Raw genomic sequence first — 23,835 nt, forward strand, 5'->3', positions numbered from 1 at the left:
TGAATGATACTCCTTCACCAGCACCCCTTAAAAGAAGTCCAAGTTTGATTCATTTTATATTTATAAATTCTGCTCATTTTTGTTTTTCTTGAATTCCCAGGCTGGTGAAAGGTCAGTTCCAGCTTCACAGTTACTGTAAGTGGCCATATCTCTTCAGTATAAAATTGTATCCCAGAAAAGCCACGTTGTACAGCAGGGCCAGCAGTGCTACCTCTTTATTCACTATCTTAATGTTAATTTTAACACTGGAAAATAAGATCCTGAAAGAATCTCATCCGGCATATAGGGGACAGTCAGCTCACATGATTTCCAGCCAATAAAAAGCCACATGCACCCGTATAAATAGAATTAGCGAACTTCATTAAAACTTTTAAATTTTTTATTTTTTTTAAAGATTTTGCCCTTGTCCTCGGAAACCCACACTGTATGTTTTTGAAGTCCTTAACTACACAAAGCTTACAACTTTGAAGGGAGCTGTGTGCATGAGAACTGTCTCTGTGACGGTAGTGTCCCCAGCCTCTGCCACATAGATGCCTTTTCTGGACAACACCTGTATAATGCTCCAATGACCTGCAGAAAAAAAGAAGAAAAAAAGTGTTTTTTTATGGATGCATAAAAACAAATTTGCTGAAACACAGCAGCAGCTAAGATTGCATAGGTTCCACAATAAGTACTGTATTCTGAAACACATCTATGCAGATCTCAGGCCTGGGAATGAGTGAAAGTGGTTTGGGCGTACTGACGGGAAAATGTTGCGCTTTAAGCATTTTTAAGGGCACACGGAGGCTCTTTTCTTACACAATTAGAAAAGGACTTCGTCATATTTACGACGAAAGGTGTATCATTCCCAGGCCTGAGATCTGAAATAATTAGAAGAATCCCTCCTTACAACTTGTTCCGCAACTAATTTTCATTTCTGTCAATCAGTGAGGTGAGACAATTGAGGAGGTGATTAGGGATGGGAAAAAGCTAGAAACGAGAAAAGAGGTTTAGAAAGAGAGAGAGAGAGAGAGAGAGAGAGAGAGAGAGAGAGAGAGAGAGAGAGAGAGAGAGAGAGAGAGAGAGAGAGAGAGAGAGAGACAGAGAGAGAGAGACAGAGAGAGAGAGACAGAGAGAGAGAGAGAGAGAGAGAGAGAGAGAGAGATTGATTGATTGATTGATTGATTGATTAAACTTTATTACAGAAGGATGGAGATTTTAGGCATTGGCTGCCTAGTCTTACAATCTGTCCTTGCAAACAAAGACGAGAACAAAACAACACATGAAAAGAGTATATGGACACTACGAATTTGACGAAACATACATATGGTAATAAGTAACATTCAAAAGCAAATCAAAAGTTATAGATTAACTAAATAAAAACTATGAAGTATAAAGATAGCAAAAGTAACAATGATAATAGCAATGAAGGCAATGATGATGATTTCATGGTAATAAGATTAATAACAATAAAATAATAATAATGATAATAATAACACTAATAATAATGACAATAATGAGTGCAAAGTTACGTTCAATAAGAACATGAGGTCCTGAATAAAAACAACAACTGAGCAAGCAAACAAATGGCAAGTCAAGTGTAGAAAAACAACAATCATAAAAAGAGAATCGTATCCCGTATCTTTTTCCATGCATAAATTGCATACACGTATGCTAATATACATGTGAAGCTATAAGATCACGTTTATGTATTGATTAAATTAGGGTGGTTTAAGATATCGGAATAAACCAATTTACGAATTGCCACAATGTTACAATAACTGTTTCACTTTGAATCAGACTTCGAACAAATGTCTGTGTGTTTGTTTTTTAAAGGCCTTGACTGATGGAATATGTTTAAGTACAGTTGGCAGCGAATTCCATACTGAAGATCCGGAGAATGCAAGACTAGAGAGAGAGAGAGAGAGAGAGTACGGGAGGGAAAGAGAGTCCAACAATGTTACACAGAGACAGCGGGGTATGTTGGGATATGCGTCAGACAGATAATGAGAGAGATCGACAGAGAAGATATCCATAGAAAAACAGAGTATAGCTGTGTTTCATTTTCAACAAAAAGAAAAAAACAAAAAACAAAATTTGAGGACAAGAAAAACACGATCCAGCAGAAACAACGCCCACAACATTCACATGCACTTCAGAGTGCATCTCCATGGTTTTTTTTAATAATAATTAATATGCTCAAGAAAAAGAGCAATCCAATTTTTTTTTTCTCAGGTTAATCATAATAAATTAAGGAGATACCCACCTTGCCACTGTGAAGCTGTGTCGGTGAACATGTTGGAACAGGCCTGACAGTAAACTTCACTGGATGTCATCAAGTTGACCAGCTGGGGCTTGACCTGAGGCTGACCCTGTGGTGCAGTCACAGTACAGCACATTGCAATAATCACTTTCACACAGCAGATTGCAATTATCTCTTCAACACAGCAGATTGCAATAATCTCTTCAACACAGCAGATTGCAATAATCACTTTCACACAGTGGATTGCAATAATCACTTTCACACAGCGGATTGCAATAATCACTTTCACACAGCGGATTGCAATAATCACTTTCACACAGCAGATTGCATTAATCTCTTCAATACAGCGGATTGCAATAATCACTTTCACACAGCAGATTGCAATAATCACTTTCACACATGTGACAAACGGAGTTGCACATAGATATATATTGGAGTTATGTGACTCAGGTGTACAAAGTTTCATGGGCCACGAACTTCGAGTAGACACCGCACGGTGAGATGTCGTTGACGCAATGCGGTATAGTGACGTGTGGGATGTGACCAATCAGAGAAGAGTATTGACTGAGGTCACGTTTGTAGATAGATTAGACAGCAGAGCTTTGCAGACTATCGACAGGAGAAGAAGTGTCTCCTGATTGTAAAGTTTCTCACCGGGCGCTGGAGGTCGTTTGGGGACTCGTGCCGCGGTATTGAATCGGTAGATTCAGCTGCTGTGTTTACAGGTATTTATTGAATTGATATTTTGCTCGGAGATATTATTTTGCTCGGAAATATTGACTTGAGAAATGACCGGGAGAGTCATGTGTGAATTAGCTGAAAAGTGTGCGTTGATGTCAGCCATTGTTGAAAAGGGAATGTTTACATGTTTTTCGGAAATGAAGTCGCTTATGAGTTAGCGGGTGTATATACTGTAACCGCATAAGTTAGTTGACGGTAGTGATAAAGAATGTCATAAAAGTTTATTCAAGTATGGAGACTTATGGTAGTTTAAACTTGTGTATTTTAGCATCCCGGGCCGAGTGGGTCGCGGAAGTATCCCGGGCCGAGAGGGGTCGCGGAAGGGGAACGAGACGGGAGGTTCTACCCTCACGCTCCAGCCGTGAGCTGTGGGAACGCAGAAGGGGAGACAGCGTGAAGCGCTGCAAAACGGGAACCCCGTCCCATTCCACCACACGAGACAGTTGTGTGGGTGGGGTGAAGCAGTGCGTGCCACTGTATATTGTGAGTACGACTGAGAGCAATTAACCAGCGTGATAGCTGTACAGAGATACGTTTCCCGAGTGAATAACCATGAGACGTCGAGCGTCGTGGTTTTTGTCATCTGTGTGTAGCAGAAGTGAATATTGACAGAAGTATTGCTTGAGGCAATGACTTCGTGTGTTTTGAGACAGACGGGCTTTCACGGAACAAAGCCTAAAGTGTTATACGTGTGTGCACGTGAACTGTAGACTGCATGACAAAGTAATATGTATGTAATTTTGTGCAGTTAGATTTCTGTGTGTTAACAGAAATAGAACTTTCATGTTGAGCGAAAGTGATCTGTAGAATGGATGTATAATAATATGTTTATGTTGTGTTATTGAACATTCTAATAGAGGTGCAGGGGCAAAGGGCTATACTGTGTTCTTGTCTTTGTGCCTGGTTGGAGTGTTGTGTGTGTGTGTGTGTGAAGGCTAGATAGTAAACAGAGAGTAGCATGCACAATTTCTGATAGGAGTGAATAGACATACATACAGACATACACACGTAAATTCCAGCCGTAACATTTGGTGACCCCGATAACTCTGTGTTAGCTAAAATTTGTAGTTGTTTCCCTGCTTTACTACATTTAATTTTGTCCCCTGTGTTGGGTTTTCAGAACTTTTTGGCAGTAGGTCACGCAGACAGAGATTTTTCAGATTGAATAGTTGTGTCGTTCATGTCCTGTTTTGTATTGTTACCGTCTCCAGTTTTACGGTAGTGCTTACTGTACAGTTCTAAGCACTGAGGGATTAGCTTCATTTTTCTTCCTGTGGGGTCTTTCATTTCTCTTTCATTGCTCTTTTCTGTGCTTTCAATTTTGTAAAATATTTGGAATTTTTTTCTTTCTGCTTTGGAATAGGGATCTATCTGTTGTTTATTGCCCTTTGCCTTTGTTGATTAACTTTGATTAATTTTGTTCTTTTTGACTTTGAAATTTTTTAATTTGATTTTGAAATTTTTGTTGTTGTTTTGTTAATGTGATTGATTAGGTATTGATTTTGTAGGATTAGTTTTGTTGATTTTGTAAGTTTGTTGTAAATAATTAAGATAATTAGTTGTGATATTTTGATATAGACTTTAATTAGTTTAAGTTTTAGTTTATTTTTGATTTGTTATTTGCTATGGTAGTAGATTAGGTACTTTGAATTTTGGTTTAATTTAGTCTGCTGTTTGGTGATTGTGTCACTTTAATATTTTTTTTGTGGAATTTGTTTTATTTGCCTCCAACTACATTTTTTGTTGTCTGGTTGATTTAGATTAAGTTAATCTCATTAGTAGTGTATACATAGTTATTTTAAGCTACTATTTATAACTTTAAGTTTTTTTTTAGTTTAATATGGATTGTTTTACTTCATAAATTTGTTGTTGGAACTTCGTTTTATTTTTCTTCCAACTGCGTTTCTTTTAGTTGGACTTTATTTAGTTTGGCTTTGATTTTCTGATTTAGTACTTAGCTTGTTGATTAGTCTTAAGTATTTACTTGTGTTTGTATTTTTGAACTTTGAATTTTTCCTCCTATTTGTGGTTTGGGGTTGTTGTTTTGTTTGTACTTGTATATATGTTTGAAGATTCGTTTTGACTTCATTGACTGAATATTTGACTTTAATTAAAATTGTTGGATATTTTTGCGTGAGATTTACGCCAAAACGTGTTTGGATATAGTCTTGTGTTGACTATTGTATCGGGTGAAAGATTTTTTGTGGTACTTGACAGATTTCAAGTAGATTGCTTGAACTTGCATTATTCTTTGAAACTTTTTCAAATTTGTTGTTTCTCTAAACTTGGTCATATTTTGGTGTGATTTTGAAAGTTCAAAACTTACACAATGGAGAGCGATGATGATTATGATGCGTTGTTTGACAAGTTTGTAAAACAGGCAGAGACTTTGGGTCTGGCTGCAGAGAAACGTGAGAAATACGTGAAAGAGAGTTTTGATCGTTTGGAGAGAAAACGAGAAAAAGATGAAAAGCAAAAAGAAAGGGAAATTGAAGAAAGTCGAAGACAAAAAGAAATGGAAAGAGAAAAAGAAAGGGAAGATAGACAAATGCAAAAAGAAAGAGAAGAAAGACAAATGCAAAAAGAAAGGGAAGATGCACAAATTGAAGAAAGTCGAAGACAAAAAGAATTGGAACGGGAAGAAAGAGACAAAGAGAGAGAACACCAGTTAAAGCAAAGAGAGCTTGAGATTAGGCAGGCTGAAATTAGTGCTGGGTCACGTGCACCACAAAATGGTCGGGATTCTCACACTAATGTAGGTGCTCGCCCTGTTTACCCCAGACTCCCTGCATTCAGAGAACAGCAAGATGATATAGACTCTTACTTGTTCAGATTTGAAACTCATGCAAAATCTCTGGGATGGGAAGAGACAAGGTGGATCACGTACTTGTCTGCTCTTTTAGAGGGCAATGCATTAAACCTATACCATAGCCTTGCTGCTGCTGGTGAACTAACATACCAATGTTTGAAAGAAAACTTGCTGAAGAAATTTCAGTGCACGTCTGAAACATTTAGACAAAAGCTCCGAAATATCCGTCCAAGTGAAAAGGAACCGTTCCAAACTTTTGGGATTGAGTTACGACGATTGTTTGATCGTTGGGTTGCGCTATCTGACATAACCACAGATGTTGAAGGTCTAGTGAACTTGATCCTGGGAGAACAATTCCTTGAAAGCGTATCAGCTGACTTAGCAACTTTCATTCGAGAACGAGGTCTAGTTACTTTGGATGAAATGGTCAAAGCTGCCGAAAGCTATCGCTTAGCGAGACCTGGGAAAAACTTGTCACGAAAGTCGGGACCAACCATTTTTTCTGCAGGTTCTTGTAGTCACGAAGAGTACGCTGCAGCTGCTTTTTCACAAAGCAATAATCGTAGAGGTGGTCCGCAGTCTAGGAGGTTTGGTTCTAGTTTTGCTGGTCGTGGACAAGGTAACTGGAGCTATGGCAGAGGTACGTCTGATGCACAGGCACACAAACAAAGTGATACATACTATCCTCGTGGAGATAGACGCAGTCGTAATGGTGGTCGTAGAGGCGGTTCATACCGACAGAGTGGAGCTGATTGTTGGTCTTGTGGAAAAAAAGGTCATTGGCGTCGACATTGTCCTTTGCGGACAGATCATGGCTTTGGGGGCCAAGACCAGAAGGTGCATGAAGTGTCGGGAAATTCAGCTGTTGCGAAAGTCGTTTCACCAATTACGCAGGAAGTTGGGTGTTTGAAGTTAGAACATGGTAGTGTCAACGGGAGTGAGTGTACAGTACTCCGTGACACGGGTTCTACGATTTCTGGAGTGCGGAGAGGATTGGTGTCAAAAGACCAGTGGGTCAGTAGAAAGGTCAACTGTAAGACATTTGGTGGAGAGGTCCTTACTTATCCTCAGGCGAAAGTTAAAGTTGAGACACCTTATGTGTCGGGAGAAATGGTTTGTTGCGTCCTGAATGATCCTGTCGCTGATTTGATAATAGGCAACATTCCGGGGATTTCAGGGAGTGCAGACTGTTTTCCTGATGTTGAGGGGGTTACGGCTATGGCTAATCGTTCGCAGGCAAAGAGAGGAAACCCTCCTGATAAACCTTTGGTTCTGACTCCAGATCAGAAGGTTGGGTGTTCGAATCAGGACTTGGCAGTTGTACGAGAACAACTCATTCAGTTGCAAGCAGATATGAACAGATTAAAGTCTAAGTCAAGAGAGACTACTGCTGCTGGAGGCTTTAGTGGCACACGCAGAAAGAGGTCAAGAAAATGGTTTGCTTGATTTTGACTACTTGTCGGTTTAGCATCAGAAACATGAGTCGTAGTACTATGTTGGAAGAGTCGTAGACTCAAGATATGAAAACTGATGATGCTAAAGAAAGACTTTGTATGGTTGAGCTAGAAAGCAACATGACTGGAAATTGTGAGTTAAATGAAAAAGAAGGAAGAAGTACTTTATCAGACATAAAGTAGTGTTGTTACACATATATGGTCAGTGAATAAGAAATTTGGTTCTTATGTCAGCTACGACAGTTTTGATCCGTAGTGGAATGCGATATTGTAATTGTATTGCAGTGAGGTAGTTACCCTCTTTTACCTGTTATCCTAAAGAAAAAATAACCTCGGTCGGTCATTTTTTTCCGGGAGGAGGGGGTAATGTGACAAACGGATTTGCACATAGATGTATATTGGAGTTATGTGACTCAGGTGTACAAAGTTTCATGGGCCACGAACTTTGAGTAGACACCGCACGGTGAGATGTCGTTGACGCAATGCGGTATAGTCACGTGTGGGATGTGACCAATCAGAGAAGAGTATTGACTGAGGTCACGTTTGTAGATAGATTAGACAGCAGAGCTTTGCAGACTATCGACAGGAGAAGAAGTGTCTCCTGATTGTAAAGTTTCTCACCGGGCGCTGGAGGTCGTTTGGGGACTCGTGCCGCGGTATTGAATCGGTAGATTCAGCTGCTGTGTTTACAGGTATTTATTGAATTGATATTTTGCTCGGAGATATTATTTTGCTCGGAAATATTGACTTGAGAAATGACCGGGAGAGTCATGTGTGAATTAGCTGAAAAGTGTGCGTTGATGTCAGCCATTGTTGAAAAGGGAATGTTTACATGTTTTTCGGAAATGAAGTCGCTTATGAGTTAGCGGGTGTATATACTGTAACCGCATAAGTTAGTTGACGGTAGTGATAAAGAATGTCATAAAAGTTTATTCAAGTATGGAGACTTATGGTAGTTTAAACTTGTGTATTTTAGCATCCCGGGCCGAGTGGGTCGCGGAAGTATCCCGGGCCGAGAGCGGTCGCGGAAGGGGAACGAGACGAGAGGTTCTACCCTCACGCTCCAGCCGTGAGCTGTGGGAACGCAGAAGGGGAGACAGCGTGAAGCGCTGCAAAACGGGAACCCCGTCCCATTCCACCACACGAGACAGTTGTGTGGGTGGGGTGAAGCAGTGCGTGCCACTGTATATTGTGAGTACGACTGAGAGCAATTAACCAGCGTGATAGCTGTACAGAGATACGTTTCCCGAGTGAATAACCATGAGACGTCGAGCGTCGTGGTTTTTGTCATCTGTGTGTAGCAGAAGTGAATATTGACAGAAGTATTGCTTGAGGCAATGACTTCGTGTGTTTTGAGACAGACGGGCTTTCACGGAACAAAGCCTAAAGTGTTATACGTGTGTGCACGTGAACTGTAGACTGCATGACAAAGTAATATGTATGTAATTTTGTGCAGTTAGATTTCTGTGTGTTAACAGAAATAGAACTTTCATGTTGAGCGAAAGTGATCTGTAGAATGGATGTATAATAATATGTTTATGTTGTGTTATTGAACATTCTAATAGAGGTGCAGGGGCAAAGGGCTATACTGTGTTCTTGTCTTTGTGCCTGGTTGGAGTGTTGTGTGTGTGTGTGTGTGAAGGCTAGATAGTAAACAGAGAGTAGCATGCACAATTTTCTGATAGGAGTGAATAGACATACATACAGACATACACACGGAAATTCCGGCTGTAACAACACAGCAGATTGCAATAATCACTTTCACCCAACGGTTTGCAATAATCACTTTCACACAGCGGATTGCAATAATCACTTTCACACAGCGGATTGCAATAATCACTTTCACACAACAGATTGCAATAATCTCTTCAACACAGCAGATTGCAATAATCTCTTCAACACAGCAGATTGCAATAATCACTTTCACACAGCAGATTGCAATAATCACTTTCACACAGCAGATTGCAATAATCACTTTCACACAACGGATTGCAATAATCACTTTCACACAGCAGATTGCAATAATCACTTTCACACAGCGGATTGCAATAATCACTTTCACACAACGGATTGCAATAACCACTTTCACACAGCAGATTGCAATAATCTCTTCAACACAGCAGATTGCAATAATCACTTTCACACAGCAGATTGCAATCATCACTTTCACACATTAACACACAGCTGGTTGCAACACTAGGCATTACTCATCACAGTACAGTGGCGCCCTTCCCTCAAGACCTCCAATTGCTTTTAGAAAATTAGGTCTTACAAAGGAGGCCGGGAGTATTAAAATAGAGACACATTTGCAGAGGTTATGAACAGAAAATCTGAGAAAGTCAGGTCTTAAAAAAGAGGGAAGTCTTAAATTGTGGGGGTCGGGGGTGGGGGTGTCATGAAACGGGAGCTCCACTGTACAGCATGTCAACCATTAATGTTTGGCATGAGTTCAGCTCTGTTTAAAGCTGTAGCTGGATTATTATCAGCAAGGCTGCTGCCGGTAAAGTGCATGTGAATGTTATAGAAGTGCCTAGATCAGATGATAACATAGTTAAAACTAAAAAGTAGCATACTTCAAAAACAAAGTCAAGCAAATGCCTGGTAAACACACCGTATCTGTAAGATATGTGGAGAGTTGCACTGTGAAACACACACACACACACACACACAACTTACACAATCATCAACTTTTGCAGCAACTGACCTTGGCATTTTCGTAGAAGGGGTCCTTGAGCTCTGAAGGTATGCTGCTGCCATATGCTTTGGTCAGGATCCATGATATAGACGCCTTTAACTTGGCCTGAAACAGAGATCAATTCATAAATAAAACAACATGCTAAATTTGAGGCAAAATACAAATGTAAAATAATAATAATAATAACGGGTATTTATATAGCGCGTTATCCGAAGTTCAAAGCGCTTTATGCCGTGTGAGATGGAATTTTACACAATATATCATGCATTCACATCAAGCAAGAACATTTCTCTGCAAAACTCTCAACAACAAAAAATGCAAATCTCCAATCTGAAAATATCTTCAGAAAAGTGGGTCATGAAAATCTGTCCTGTAGATCCTTTCTTAAAAAGGTGTGCCAATTCTAAGAGTAATAATTGCACATGATAGTATGCAATTTCCTGTTACTATGTAATTACCATTCTCTCCACACACCAACTTATATGGACACCTTTCAGGCAATGACTGCATGTAAACAAGCGAGCGCCAGCTAGACTTCTAGCTTTACTTGCTGTAAAAACCAAAGCTGTTTGACTTTGTCATATTACTCTATATAAGGATTATGCAAACCAAACTACATTAATTACCCCCTTACTTGCTTTTTTAAAACCAGAGCTGCTGAGTCATCATAGTACAGTGTATATAGAAGGATTATGACTAATATTAGCAAAAAATGAATCTATTTCCTTGAGTCATACTTTGGAGCCCAATAGCATCTATTATGAAAGAGTCTGGGTACAGTGAATACAAAATATCCATTGGATGGTGCAGGGTAATCTTTCATTTCACAGACTACAAGCCAGGTAAGACCATAATGGTTTAAGGGCCAAAGCTCTTTGTGTGATACATTTTCAATTTTGCGTACTTGTTTGTGTGTGTGTTTGTGTGTGTGTACATATAATGATACATGTGTGTGTGTGTGTGTGTGTGTGTGTGTGTGTGTGTGTGTGTGTGTGTGCGTGCGTGTGTGTGTGTGTGCATGTGTGTGCGTGTGTGTGTGTCCAAGTGTGTGTATATATGCGTGGCTTTGTGTGTGTGTGTTTTTATGTCTCGAGCAGTATGTATGTTGGGAATGGGGTGTGACTGTGTGTGTGAGTGTGTGTGTGTGTGTGTGGGGGGGGGGGGGGGGGCAGCAGACACAGGTAAAATGAAGTCAAGTCCGATGTGGAACAACAATGTCATTCATGGCACAACTGACATAACACTGAGATCAATTAAAACTGACTTGGAGGAAGTAACTATGGGAACATTCAACTTCTCCCTTTCCCAACAATTATAGTGGAGGTCAATCACAAAACCGTTGAGTGTCACCCAATTTCCAGTTTCAGCTGTTTCTGTTTTCATAAGTGTAGGGCTTGGGTTGGTTATCAGCCCTCTCTTGACTCAAGACTTGTTTTCCAGCTCTATTATCTCATAAACACACAGGGTCAGTGGATCAGTAGTTAGAAGGGGTAAGGAAGGAATTTAGGTTGCTGAACCCATTTACTTGATATTATACAAGGGACAGCAACCCCCCCCCCCCCCCCACCTTCATTCACAATTAAAACCTGCAATCTCTCTCTCTCTCTCTCCCTTCTTTTTTCTCCCTGCTCACCCCCACCCCCTTTTATCATTTCATGGGTGGCTGCAATCCAAAGAAAATTTTCTCTGAAAGGAAAGGTAAAAGAGCTTATCACATAAATTTAGATTTACTTGGCACGGTTTCATACACTGATGCAGACCCGTGTTACAACAACCCCTGAGAGCTGCGTTGACAGCTTGCCTCAAGTTCTGCAGCTGTGTAACAACCAACACTGACTCAATCTTTCGTGCATATAATATATATATAATATTTTATTCCCTGTCCACTCCCCCAACCACCATGCCACATTCCCTCCCCGCCGCTAAAAAAAGTAAAAAGATAAAAAGACAAGAATGCGACCGAGATTTATTCTGTCAATCAATCCACCAATCAATCAATCAATTAAACAATCAATATCATTATCAGCCTGTATAAAGTAATTATCACACCATTGGTTCTCTCAAGTCTTTGGTTTGACATGAAACAGGCTCTATGCCAGGCGACACGTGTAAATTCCACAGGTATGGTTAGGAATGTAAAAACATGATTATAAACATCTGTCGGTTACATCTGTCGGCCTGCCAAATGTATACATGTGCATGTGCGTGTGTCTGTCTGTGTGTGTGTTTTACATGTGGGATGCATGGTTAGAAATAAAGCTTACTACAAGCTTTTTTTTATCCACATTAGGCCAAAAAAAATAATAGGAGTGGTTACGGTAACATAGCCCCCAAAAATAGGGTAGGAAGGTAGGCAATCACTTTTTTTTGTTTTAGCTTTTTTTCTAATGTGTACAAATTAAACCTACTTGACAGGGAAATAAGTGTGCGACTCGGGCGCTTTCGCTTTCATTGCGTTTTCTGCACTCGTTTACTTGTTGTTTTGGGTATTTTTTTGATAAATGTAATAAAAAGTTATAGGGTCGGCCCCCAAAAATAGGGTAGGTCGGGTTACCGTAACCACACCTATTTTTTTTTTAGGCCTTACGAGGATATGCCAAAAGTGTATTGCATACCAATAGGGATAGGAGCTGTTATCGGCAGATACCTACACTAACCCCCCCCCCCCCCCCACCCAATTAAAAAATTAATTAAAAAACCCAACAGTTGGAGGAGTTAATCCTGTTTTCGCACCCGTTTACTGTTTAGCAATTTTAAAAGTTTTATGTTCCCCCCCCCCCCCCCCTTTTTTTTTTTTTAATAATAAAGACACCAATTGAGCAATTTTAATCGCTACATATTTCCCGTATTAAAAAAAAAAAATCTGTACCATCTATTGCTATTTATTTCTTGCCATGCTGCGCGCTGTTGCAGTAAATCAAATAGAAATTTAAATTCAACCTAAAAGCAGAATAGCGCAGGTAAGACCACAACCATCCTTCCACCAACCCTCCTCCCCACCTACTGTCCACTATCCACTGACTTACTCTTGGAGCAAGTCACAATGAACGGGTCCTCTCTCTCTCTCACACACACACACACACAGGCACGAGAGAGAGAGAGAGAGAGAGTCAGAGAGAGAGAGAGAGAGAGAGACCCGGACAGACAGATGAGAGAGACAGAAAGACAGACACAAAGACAGGCGGAATTACTGACAGAACAGACAGAGACAGACAGAACAGACAGAGACAGACAGACAGACAGACAGAAACACACAGAGGAATTATGAACTACTGGAGGTGTCCCAGCGAAGAATCTCCTCGTCAAGCTACCACTGATTTATCTGCCAAGTACCCAAAACTTATTTCGCCGAACAACTGTATCCCAACTTGCCCTCGAACACCTATATATATGTGCACAGTGCCCTTGATAGAAAACAAACTTTCTGCCAAATACTACAGATCGATTCAATCACAGAGGTTATTCAGTCAACTACTTGCATGTGGCCTTCATAAATCGAAAGAAATTACAGCGCCTTCAACACTCAAATCATACACCGATTAATCTTAATCCCAAACAACTTCTGGCAGGTTTTCTATTGACACACACACACACACACACACACAATGCTTACCCCCGATCAACCACCCCCCCCCTGCCCTTAACATTTAGCTCATATGAATGGAAAGCAACATCGCATTCAGTGATTCAACACCTGCACTCATCTTACACCCATTAAGTTTAACCCTAACCAACCTAGTCAACAACTCTCGGCGGCTTTTTTGACACAATCTCTCTCCCCCCCCCCCCCCCCCCCCCCCCTTACAGGACTAAAATGGGAGGTGGCATTAAGTAGGTCTGGAGTATCGCCGGTGATTGTGCGGGGACTTGTACAGCCTTTCATCCAGAATTGACAAATATATATACGATCTGCGCTCCAGAGCCGGTCGAGTGTCTGTGTTGTCCCCGCCTGACCCCGTCGACGCATGGCGAAAGCTTTGACAGTACGAGTAACAGTTGGTGAGGCGCCGTAGTCGGCAGTACACGAAAGTGACGAACTCCGGCCTAAACCAACTCCGTCGATGTTGTTATAGACTGTAGAGTTGTATTTCTTGAAGGTGGAGGCAAGCTAACTAAACTTGCAAACAACACTGCGACACTTTTTATACCCCTAAATAATAAGGGTAACGGACATCATCACGAGATATCGTATCATTGTGTAGGACCAAAAAGAAATACCACGTGTTCGAAGTAACATCCTACCCTCAAGCCTCCCCCCCCCCCCCCCCCCCCCCCCCCCCCCCTGCCTCAGAGACCTGGACTAGGTCAAGGATATGTTTAGCGTTTCTTAAGAGAGTGTCAACAACGTGAAAAGCCGGTTACATCCAGAATAGACAAATATTTACGATCTTCGCTCTCGAGTGTCTGTCTTGGCCTTACCTGACCCTGTCGTCTAAGAGTGAAATTGAGCTGTGACAGTTAGACACACGTCGACGAAAGAAGGATGTTTTTGCGAAAATAGCATGCACACACACAATTGTTGTAAAATGTAAGCCAAAATGGTCTCATTGCGATGGGTCTATTTGCCAAACACACACTCACACACACACACGCACGATAAAAACATACGCATAAAATGCAAGAGCAACAAAACGAAGTACTAAAACTGACGCACTCAAACACGAAGTACTAAAACACCCACCACTAAGGTCTCTTGTCGAAGAACTTAAATGTTACACACAAAAATCCATCACGAGGTTAGTTGCTTCCTTTGCAGAGGTGCATATAGGAGGTATACAAACTTGAAATCTGTCCGGAGCCACACAGTCAGAAAATCACGAGATTATCTTGTTTCACATCTTCATTTTCGCCCGAAACCCACCTGCATATGGACGCTTTTATAATTATAAAGGATATAAATCATGCTGAAAATGTTCTGGAGACACATCTGTGGTCAGATTACGCCGTTTCGACTTTCACCCAATTTCCACTTTCATGATCACCTATCAAACTGCTCCAAGTTCAACTTCAAGCGTAGACGTAATGAACGCATCCATGCATGTAGCGCTGGTGGGGAGAGCTTGGAGAATGTCGTCAGTTTTACCATTGTTGAAGAAACGCTGCTACGCATCTTGGCCGCACTCAACACGCGATGTGTCATCCCGCGTCTCTGACCCACGTGCGAGGAGCAGAAATGATACGATTCCGCGGCAAGCTGGACACATACATGATACACCTAAACTAGTTTTGCTCAATGACAGCGGAAGCAATGGTAAAAGTAGTCTTGGCAATGGTCCTGCCGCTCGTTCCAACGGAACGCATCCAGGGCAAAGAGAACCTCAAACTATTACGACAAGTGTTATCCGTCGAATCTCGTCCACGCGAGTTCACCAACCGGTAAGAAGTGCGATGCATGCACGTTGTGCCACTCAGCATGTCATTCCCAGGGCGCTCTACACACAGGCAGGCGGCCAGGCCGCACTGGTACAGGATCTGGCGGAAGTCCTCCCTGAAGCGTGTGTTGAGGTAGCCGTAGACGATCCAGTCGTTGCTGTTGTTGATGGAGACCAGCCAGATGAAGAACACGTACACGGAGTTCGGGATGTCGTACCACGGCCTCAGCGCTTGCACAAGTTGGATGGGAGTGACCAGCAGGAAGAGGCAGAGGTAGATGACGATCAGGGATCGCAGCAGAGCCAGGTCGGAAGACTTGACACTCTTGACGGAGAAACAGAACTTGACGGAGGAGGCGGTACGACTGAGCCTGGAATCCAGCATACCGAGATGCTCGTTCACCTTGCGCCGCGAGTGCCAGTACACGGCGAAGATCCTAAAGTTAAAGAAGCCGGAGCATGCGATGGGGAAAAAGTAGATGGCGAGGTAGAACGCATGAATGGAAAAACCGGCCGAGTCTTTGACAAAGCAGACATGGATCTTGCTGTCGAAGCCCAGCATGTCCTTAGCCAGCGGCTGGATGGGCATCACGGCGCTCACAACCCAGGTCAGCAGGCAAGCGACGATGCTGCAGCGCTGCGAGAAGTACCTACGAAAAACGAGGTTGTGGCACACCCGCATGTAGCGGTCGAAGGAGATGGCTGTCAGCGTCAGCAGGTACACGTTGTAGCCCGTCATGGCTGTGTATCCGGTGAACTGGCAGTGCGCTTTGTTGGCCACCGGGTACCTCCCGATCGCCAGACCCACGGCCATCATCGGGAAGTGGTAGGCCGCGAAGTACAGGTCAGCGATGGCCAGGTTCACCAGGTAGGCACTATAGGTGCAGGTAGCAGACCTGAACAACGTGTTCCTGTGCAAGGACAGGAAGATCAACACGCAGCCCAGAACGCCGTTGACGGAGGTGAGGACGTGGAGAGTGACGAACAAGATTCTGATCCACTCCGGCAGGTCGTCGCCTACGTAGTCTTCTACTTTCTGTGTCGTGTTCATTCTCACTGCAAGACAATGGCGTCTCTTTTCAAATCAGCCTTTATGAGTCGCAAGTCTGCTGGATTATTGTTGCGCTCTCTCTCTTGTCATTCTCACTGCAGAACGCCGTTTCTTTCAAACCAGCAATAATGAGACAAGGATCCACTTGCCAGTACCACTGACTACTCAAAGTCCTTCTCTTTCTGAATGACATTCATCTTGATAACGCAACACTGGCGGTTTCAGCGTACACATTTCACACGTCAATATCTCCTCCTCGTTCTCTGCATGTGTTGTGTTCATTCTGATTGCCACTTCTTCACTAATAACCGTCGTAGGCGGCGGAACGAACTCTCTGATGAAGTCTACTCAGTGGTGTCTGTACGAGCATAAGAGACGCAGCATTCAAAGAGCAAGGTCCAAGATCACTGCTGCTTCGGACTGCCAAAGTCAGAACCGCTTACAGTCATAACTATTACGAATAGAGGGGAATCGTTGTCCTACTGCAAACAGATCGATGGTGGTGAGACGAATTTCACCGATTTATTCACGAGACAAGTTTTGCCATCCATACTGCCGCTGTTTCAAACGTGTATGTTTTCATAGGCATACACACAAAAACTAGTTCTCGTAGCTCCATTTCATATAAAATCTTTGATGATGGCGCAGAGTTGGTGTACACACTTCAACACCATGCCCAGAACACGCGCAAAATCAATGCTTTGTCCTTGTCCTTAAACAGACATTGTCTGTAACCTACCTCTCTTGTGAGGTGGCGCGAGTCTTCAACATGTCCAAAACACGTGCTGATCAGACAGCTTTGTCCTATGTTTTTGGAAGCCTTATCTGTGACGTGTAATGTTTGTCTGTGACGTCATTCTCATCTTTTGTCTTCCTGGATTATCTCGGCCTTGGTCAATAACACAGGCACTCGTCACGAGGTGGGCGGGGCCTATGTCTTACTTGGATGTCACTTGTGATGGACGGTCGTCTTTCCTTATGGTTTATACTATAATATAATTTATGGTAATAGTAGTAGTCTTGAGAGCGCACAGGCCCCGCCCACTTTGATCCCGACCCGCTCGTGACGAGTGCCTGTGGTCAATAAATATGAAACAAAAGACGATATGCTCCCCCTCGGACGGACAAAAAAAACCCTGGTCTGTCAACAACCCATCTTGTCATCATTTTCACGAGTTTTCATTCACAAACACCTGGGAAATAAATCTCATGTTCCCCATGCAATAAATCGAGGTGGTGAATGGGTTTGAGCTTTCAGGTGAAACGTGGATTGTCAAAGTAACGGGAAGAAGAAGAAGAAGAAGTAGTCCAGGCATCTTAGCCACTTTAGTGAAGGGAACGTTGAAGTGACAATGACTAGGTTTAAAATGTCCCTTATCAGAAAGTTCAACCTCAGTCCTTTGATGTTTATTAAACACATTTTCATATAAAGTTGGCGCTTCATACGGAAAAATGGCTTTGAAATTGACCCAAATCCTTCTTTGGGCTCTGTAAATGTCGTTTGGGGGTATGGTTGTAAAATGGTATCTACTGGTCACCCCAATGTATAAACTGAAAACTCTTTCTGCACCAGAACACGCAGAAAGGATTGTATCTGCCTGATGTCTGATGCTTTTCAAAATCCCCAACCACTAACACCTTCAAAACGGACTTTAACTGACACTGTTGTTTTTCCCTATATAATCCTTACTATTTTTCCGAGACGTCGTCGTGTTGTGTATTTAGCTTGCCACAACCTCATACATGGTCCTAAAAGTTAAAGTTGAAGAAAATACTAAAGATAAATGAAAAAGCTGACGCAGTGTCATTCGCACCGTGAATCCCCCCATGGGAACATACTAAAGTCTGGTTCCAAATAGGCTCAATTTCCTTCTATTTCTTTGTATTTCTGCCTCGTAGGGGTAGGGGTGTTCAAACCAAAGGCACCTTTAAACCAAAATTCAAATCACACATCTTACAATACTAAGACACTCAGCAGTAAAAGGGTGTCTGCTGGTAAAAAATTCCAAACAATCCTAAAAGTACTTCACTACTAAAAGTGCTTTTAAAAAGAGCCGTTATTTTTCCCTCTATATTCAGTATTGTGTTTTCTGCGAACATGTAGTCTATTTAGATGGTTGTCGTGTGCACTTGAGTTGCTAAAGCGTTTTCAGTTGGGCATATGTCGAAAAGCAAAGAATTAGCCCTTTGAAAACCATCAGAACTGTCACACAAAAATAACATTTACCTATCTCACCAACTGACCAAACATAGGGCTTTTCCTTATGTATTATGTATTGTCGTGTTTTTTGTAGCATACTTGTGAAAACAGCCACCACTGTTGTAAATGATACTTTAAAGAGCATTATTTCATTTTTACAGTTGAAGGACAACCTGGACTGCCGTATATTACAGCTGTTTTACAATCAGCCAAAATTTTCTTAACAAACGTATGTTAAGAACAACTCCCATAGTGAAATTGAAGGAAAACAAATTGAAAATCCCCCTGCCATAGAGGAGCTAAAGAATCAACAATAAACGACTGCATGGATAGCTTGATGCACGAATGCATTGCGGACATGTTTGTCTCCAACCAAGAGAAAGTTCCAAAAAATCCCTTTTGTGCTTCTTATTATACAGTGACGTCAAAGACAGCCTTTTCTGCTGTTCATACATTCAGGGGTTATGGTTACACTAAACGACGTAGTTGTAGCCATACTGCCATCCAGATTTATTTTTTCCTTGCGAGCAGTCACAGGGTGTTTGTGCTGTCTGCCAACCGTTAGATGACCCCGCCCAAGTCTGTTAAGGGACCGTTTGACCGTTATAGAACGCGTCTTTTTGATTTTTTGGCACAGTTGGAAACGGTTGATTTTTATCCCTACCATTGTTTCCAAACATTATATAGGAATGTTTTGTGAACAACGGATAATAGCCGCTACTCGCATGTGTAGCAAAAGTGAGCGTACATACTCACCCTGGTCGTCCAGCCGTTGTCCGTTGCCCGTCTTTATCTGTCTGTACTGAACATTACCTTTGGATATTTCTCCAACGCTATGAAGTGAAGAAACACCAAATGTTGCAAAATGTTGTATGACCCCAAGAGCTCAAAAAAGATACTTGAGAACCTTGACCTTACCTTAAGGTCAAGGTCACAGGGAGAATGAATGTGGTCTAAAAACTGCAAAATTTCACATTGTGCCAGTTTTCTGGAAAACAAATTAAAAACAGCGGGCTTAGTTTTGTATGGTATACAAGAAAAAGAAAGCCTTATCTTCTGATACCATTTTGGTTGACCTCGCTTCAATGTCAAGGTCAGAGGAGCCCTTCAAAGTTGAATTGTAGACATATTTTGATGTGAGCTTGCCCCTTTAACTTTACTATGGACGATATCTCTTACAAACTTAAACACTGAGTGGGCCTTTGTTAGAATTTCATAGTGATCCACATCTGGCCACATGTCGTCAGTGTCAAGGTCACATTGACCCCTATCAAAAATGTGACCAAGACGGGTAAAGAAATCACTATTTAAAAGTGACCATGTGTCTTGATAAAAAGTGTTAAAAAGCACCATTATCCTTTGTATAATTATGTTGAATTACTGGTCTTATGTTCAGTGACCTTGGCCCTTGACTTTGGGTCAAGGTCATATGTATTTTCGTAAGAGAAATGTGTAAAACAATTTGTATCGAATGATGCTATTGACAGTTTCAATTGTTTGACCTTGAATTTCGAGGTCACATAAAGGTGAAAGTCATGTAAAGGATACAGTTAGCATGTTTCAATGTATATTTTATGAACCAGCTGTAAGACAAGTCCTACGGGCCTAACGCTTTCTTGCATTGAAATGCCTTTTCTCTTTTGCCTTCTTCTACGGTACCCCTTGGTTATAGAGGATCCAGCTCTGTATACTTGGTTTTACTAAGTGCCTGTCTATAACAGCGAAGGGTGAATGTCGTAAACCAACTCACTGCGCACAACTTGCTTCAAGGTCAAGGTCACAGGGGACATAAAATAATGTTGTTCAAAAACAGTAAATTTTCACATTTTCACAATTTTCTCCCACGTTATTGAGAATGACGACCTTAGCTACAAGTGTTATTTAGGTCAAAGCAAGCCCTATTCATTGATACCAGTTTGGTTGACCTTGCTTCAAGGTCAAGGTCACAGGGGACCTTCAAAGTTGGATTGTATACATGTTTTGAAGTGACCTTGACCCTGAACTATGAAAAAAATCTTTCAAACTTCATAATTGTGTGGGGCACATGTTATATACTGATACTGAGCCACATTTAGTCACATATCATCAAGGTCAAGGTCACTTTGCCCCTTATGAAATGTGACTGAAACGGGCAATTGAATCACTAAAAGTGACAATGTCTCTTTGTAGAAAGTGCCAATAAGTATGTTTATGCTTCCTATGTCTTGAATTGATAGCCTTGTGATGTGTGACCTTTGATGATCTTGACCTTGGCCAAAGGTCATGTGTAATTTGGTAGGAAAAATCTGTAAACCAGTTCTAATAGTGTACAATGTCCTTGCCAGCTTCAGTTGTTAGACCTTCACCTTCAAGGTCACCTGAAGGTCAAGGTCACTTTAAGACAAAGGTCAAGCATGAGAGTCGCATGGGCTTTGCTTTGTTAAGATTTTTTACCAAGAGACATGGATTTCTTTACCCGGCTTGGTCACATTTTTCATAGGGGTCAATGTGACCTTGACCCTAACGATATGTGACCAGATGTGGCTCACTATGAAATTCTAACAAACGCCCCACTCAGTGTTTAAGTTTGTAAGAGATATCGTCCATAGTAAAGTTAAAGGGGCAAGCTCACATCAAAATATGTCTACAATTCAACTTTGAAGGGCTCCTCTGACCTTGACATTGAAGCGAGGTCAACCAAAATGGTATCAGAAGATAAGGCTTTCTTTTTCTTGTATACCATACAAAACTAAGCCCGCTGTTTTTAATTTGTTTTCCAGAAAACTGGCACAATGTGAAATTTTGCAGTTTTTAGACCACATTCATTCTCCCTGTGACCTTGACCTTAAGGTAAGGTCAAGGTTCTCAAGTATCTTTTTTGAGCTCTTGGGGTCATACAACATTTTGCAACATTTGGTGTTTCTTCACTTCATAGCGTTGGAGAAATATCCAAAGGTAATGTTCAGTACAGACAGATAAAGACGGGCAACGGACAACGGCTGGACGACCAGGGTGAGTATGTACGCTCACTTTTGCTACACATGCGAGTAGCGGCTATTATCCGTTGTTCACAAAACATTCCTATATAATGTTTGGAAACAATGGTAGGGATAAAAATCAACCGTTTCCAACTGTGCCAAAAAATCAAAAAGACGCGTTCTATAACGGTCAAACGGTCCCTTAACAGACTTGGGCGGGGTCATCTAACGGTTGGCAGACAGCACAAACACCCTGTGACTGCTCGCAAGGAAAAAATAAATCTGGATGGCAGTATGGCTACAACTACGTCGTTTAGTGTAACCATAACCCCTGAATGTATGAACAGCAGAAAAGGCTGTCTTTGACGTCACTGTATAATAAGAAGCACAAAAGGGATTTTTTGGAACTTTCTCTTGGTTGGAGACAAACATGTCCGCAATGCATTCGTGCATCAAGCTATCCATGCAGTCGTTTATTGTTGATTCTTTAGCTCCTCTATGGCAGGGGGATTTTCAATTTGTTTTCCTTCAATTTCACTATGGGAGTTGTTCTTAACATACGTTTGTTAAGAAAATTTTGGCTGATTGTAAAACAGCTGTAATATACGGCAGTCCAGGTTGTCCTTCAACTGTAAAAATACATTTACAACAGTGGTGGCTGTTTTCACAAGTATGCTACAAAAAACACGACAATACATAATACATAAGGAAAAGCCCTATGTTTGGTCAGTTGGTGAGATAGGTAAATGTTATTTTTGTGTGACAGTTCTGATGGTTTTCAAAGGGCTAATTCTTTGCTTTTCGACATATGCCCAACTGAAAACGCTTTAGCAACTCAAGTGCACACGACAACCATCTAAATAGACTACATGTTCGCAGAAAACACAATACTGAATATAGAGGGAAAAATAACGGCTCTTTTTAAAAGCACTTTTAGTAGTGAAGTACTTTTAGGATTGTTTGGAATTTTTTACCAGCAGACACCCTTTTACTGCTGAGTGTCTTAGTATTGTAAGATGTGTGATTTGAATTTTGGTTTAAAGGTGCCTTTGGTTTGAACACCCCTACCCCTACGAGGCAGAAATACAAAGAAATAGAAGGAAATTGAGCCTATTTGGAACCAGACTTTAGTATGTTCCCATGGGGGGATTCACGGTGCGAATGACACTGCGTCAGCTTTTTCATTTATCTTTAGTATTTTCTTCAACTTTAACTTTTAGGACCATGTATGAGGTTGTGGCAAGCTAAATACACAACACGACGACGTCTCGGAAAAATAGTAAGGATTATATAGGGAAAAACAACAGTGTCAGTTAAAGTCCGTTTTGAAGGTGTTAGTGGTTGGGGATTTTGAAAAGCATCAGACATCAGGCAGATACAATCCTTTCTGCGTGTTCTGGTGCAGAAAGAGTTTTCAGTTTATACATTGGGGTGACCAGTAGATACCATTTTACAACCATACCCCCAAACGACATTTACAGAGCCCAAAGAAGGATTTGGGTCAATTTCAAAGCCATTTTTCCGTATGAAGCGCCAACTTTATATGAAAATGTGTTTAATAAACATCAAAGGACTGAGGTTGAACTTTCTGATAAGGGACATTTTAAACCTAGTCATTGTCACTTCAACGTTGTTCTCTAATATGCCTGGACTAAAGAAGAAAAGTGGCTGATTGTTTGATGTGTGGAACCATCGCGGCTTTGGATTTGTGTTTCCGAGGACAACGATTGTAAGCATTCACTCTCAAAGACCCAATCAATGTTGATAGTTACTGCGGCGACTCATGGTCAATTTGCAATTTATCTCTGTAATCGCAAAATCCACAACGAAAAGTCAAAAACACTTAAAAAGAAAAGAAATATGCTCAACATTTACTGAACTCACACACGTGTATGATCGCAGCTCTGTACATTTTCAGACTGGAAGAAAAGCGTCAACAAGCTACGTTTGACGTCACATACAAGGTTGACGTGCTATCTCGAGCTACTGTGACGATGCTTTGTGGAGTTGGATTCTAAAAATTCGTCTCCCTGTGGGTTATTGTGCATTTTGTTGCACAACCAAAATTTGTTTGTTTGTTTGTTTGTTTGCTTAACGCCCAGCCGACCACGAAGGGCCATATCAGGGCGGTGCTGCTTTGACATATAACGTGCGCCACACACAAGACAGAAGTCGCAGCACAGGCTTCATGTCTCACCCAGTCACATTATTCTGACACCGGACCACAGGCGGAAGGTATCGTTCACTGGACCACTACTTCCATAAGTCTTTCTATGGAAGTAGTGGTCCAGTGAACGATACCTTCCGCCTGTGC

General features: G+C 41.5%; 2 protein-coding genes and 2 long non-coding RNA genes across 7 annotated transcripts in view; 3 read left to right on the plus strand and 1 right to left on the minus strand.

The window, feature by feature from the left end:
* Nucleotides 1-23,835, minus strand: part of LOC138980590 (calmodulin-regulated spectrin-associated protein 1-like) — an 86,330-nt gene that overhangs the window by 40,329 nt on the left and 22,166 nt on the right. For all 4 annotated transcript variants that reach the window (XM_070353494.1, XM_070353492.1, XM_070353491.1 and 1 more), the window contains exons 2-4: nt 9,951-10,046; nt 2,246-2,351; nt 461-570 (exon numbers count right to left, since the gene is read on the minus strand). In XM_070353494.1, the coding sequence (XP_070209595.1) occupies nt 461-570; nt 2,246-2,351; nt 9,951-10,046 (312 nt within the window). The remainder of the gene's footprint in view (nt 1-460; nt 571-2,245; nt 2,352-9,950; nt 10,047-23,835) is intronic.
* On the plus strand, nt 2,653-3,861 carry LOC138980264 (uncharacterized). The gene is made up of 2 exons (XR_011460278.1): nt 2,653-2,967; nt 3,252-3,861. It is a non-coding gene; the product is annotated as an uncharacterized lncRNA (long non-coding RNA).
* LOC138980265 (uncharacterized) lies at nt 4,834-7,399 on the plus strand. Its single transcript, XM_070353116.1, has one exon. The coding sequence runs from the start codon at nt 5,313-5,315 to the stop codon at nt 7,236-7,238; it is 1,926 nt and encodes a 641-aa protein (XP_070209217.1). The 5' UTR covers nt 4,834-5,312; the 3' UTR covers nt 7,239-7,399.
* On the plus strand, nt 7,402-8,832 carry LOC138980266 (uncharacterized). The gene is made up of 2 exons (XR_011460279.1): nt 7,402-7,938; nt 8,223-8,832. It is a non-coding gene; the product is annotated as an uncharacterized lncRNA (long non-coding RNA).

This window comes from Littorina saxatilis, linkage group LG11, assembly GCF_037325665.1.
Source record: "Littorina saxatilis isolate snail1 linkage group LG11, US_GU_Lsax_2.0, whole genome shotgun sequence".
Lineage (NCBI taxonomy): Eukaryota > Metazoa > Mollusca > Gastropoda > Littorinimorpha > Littorinidae > Littorina > Littorina saxatilis.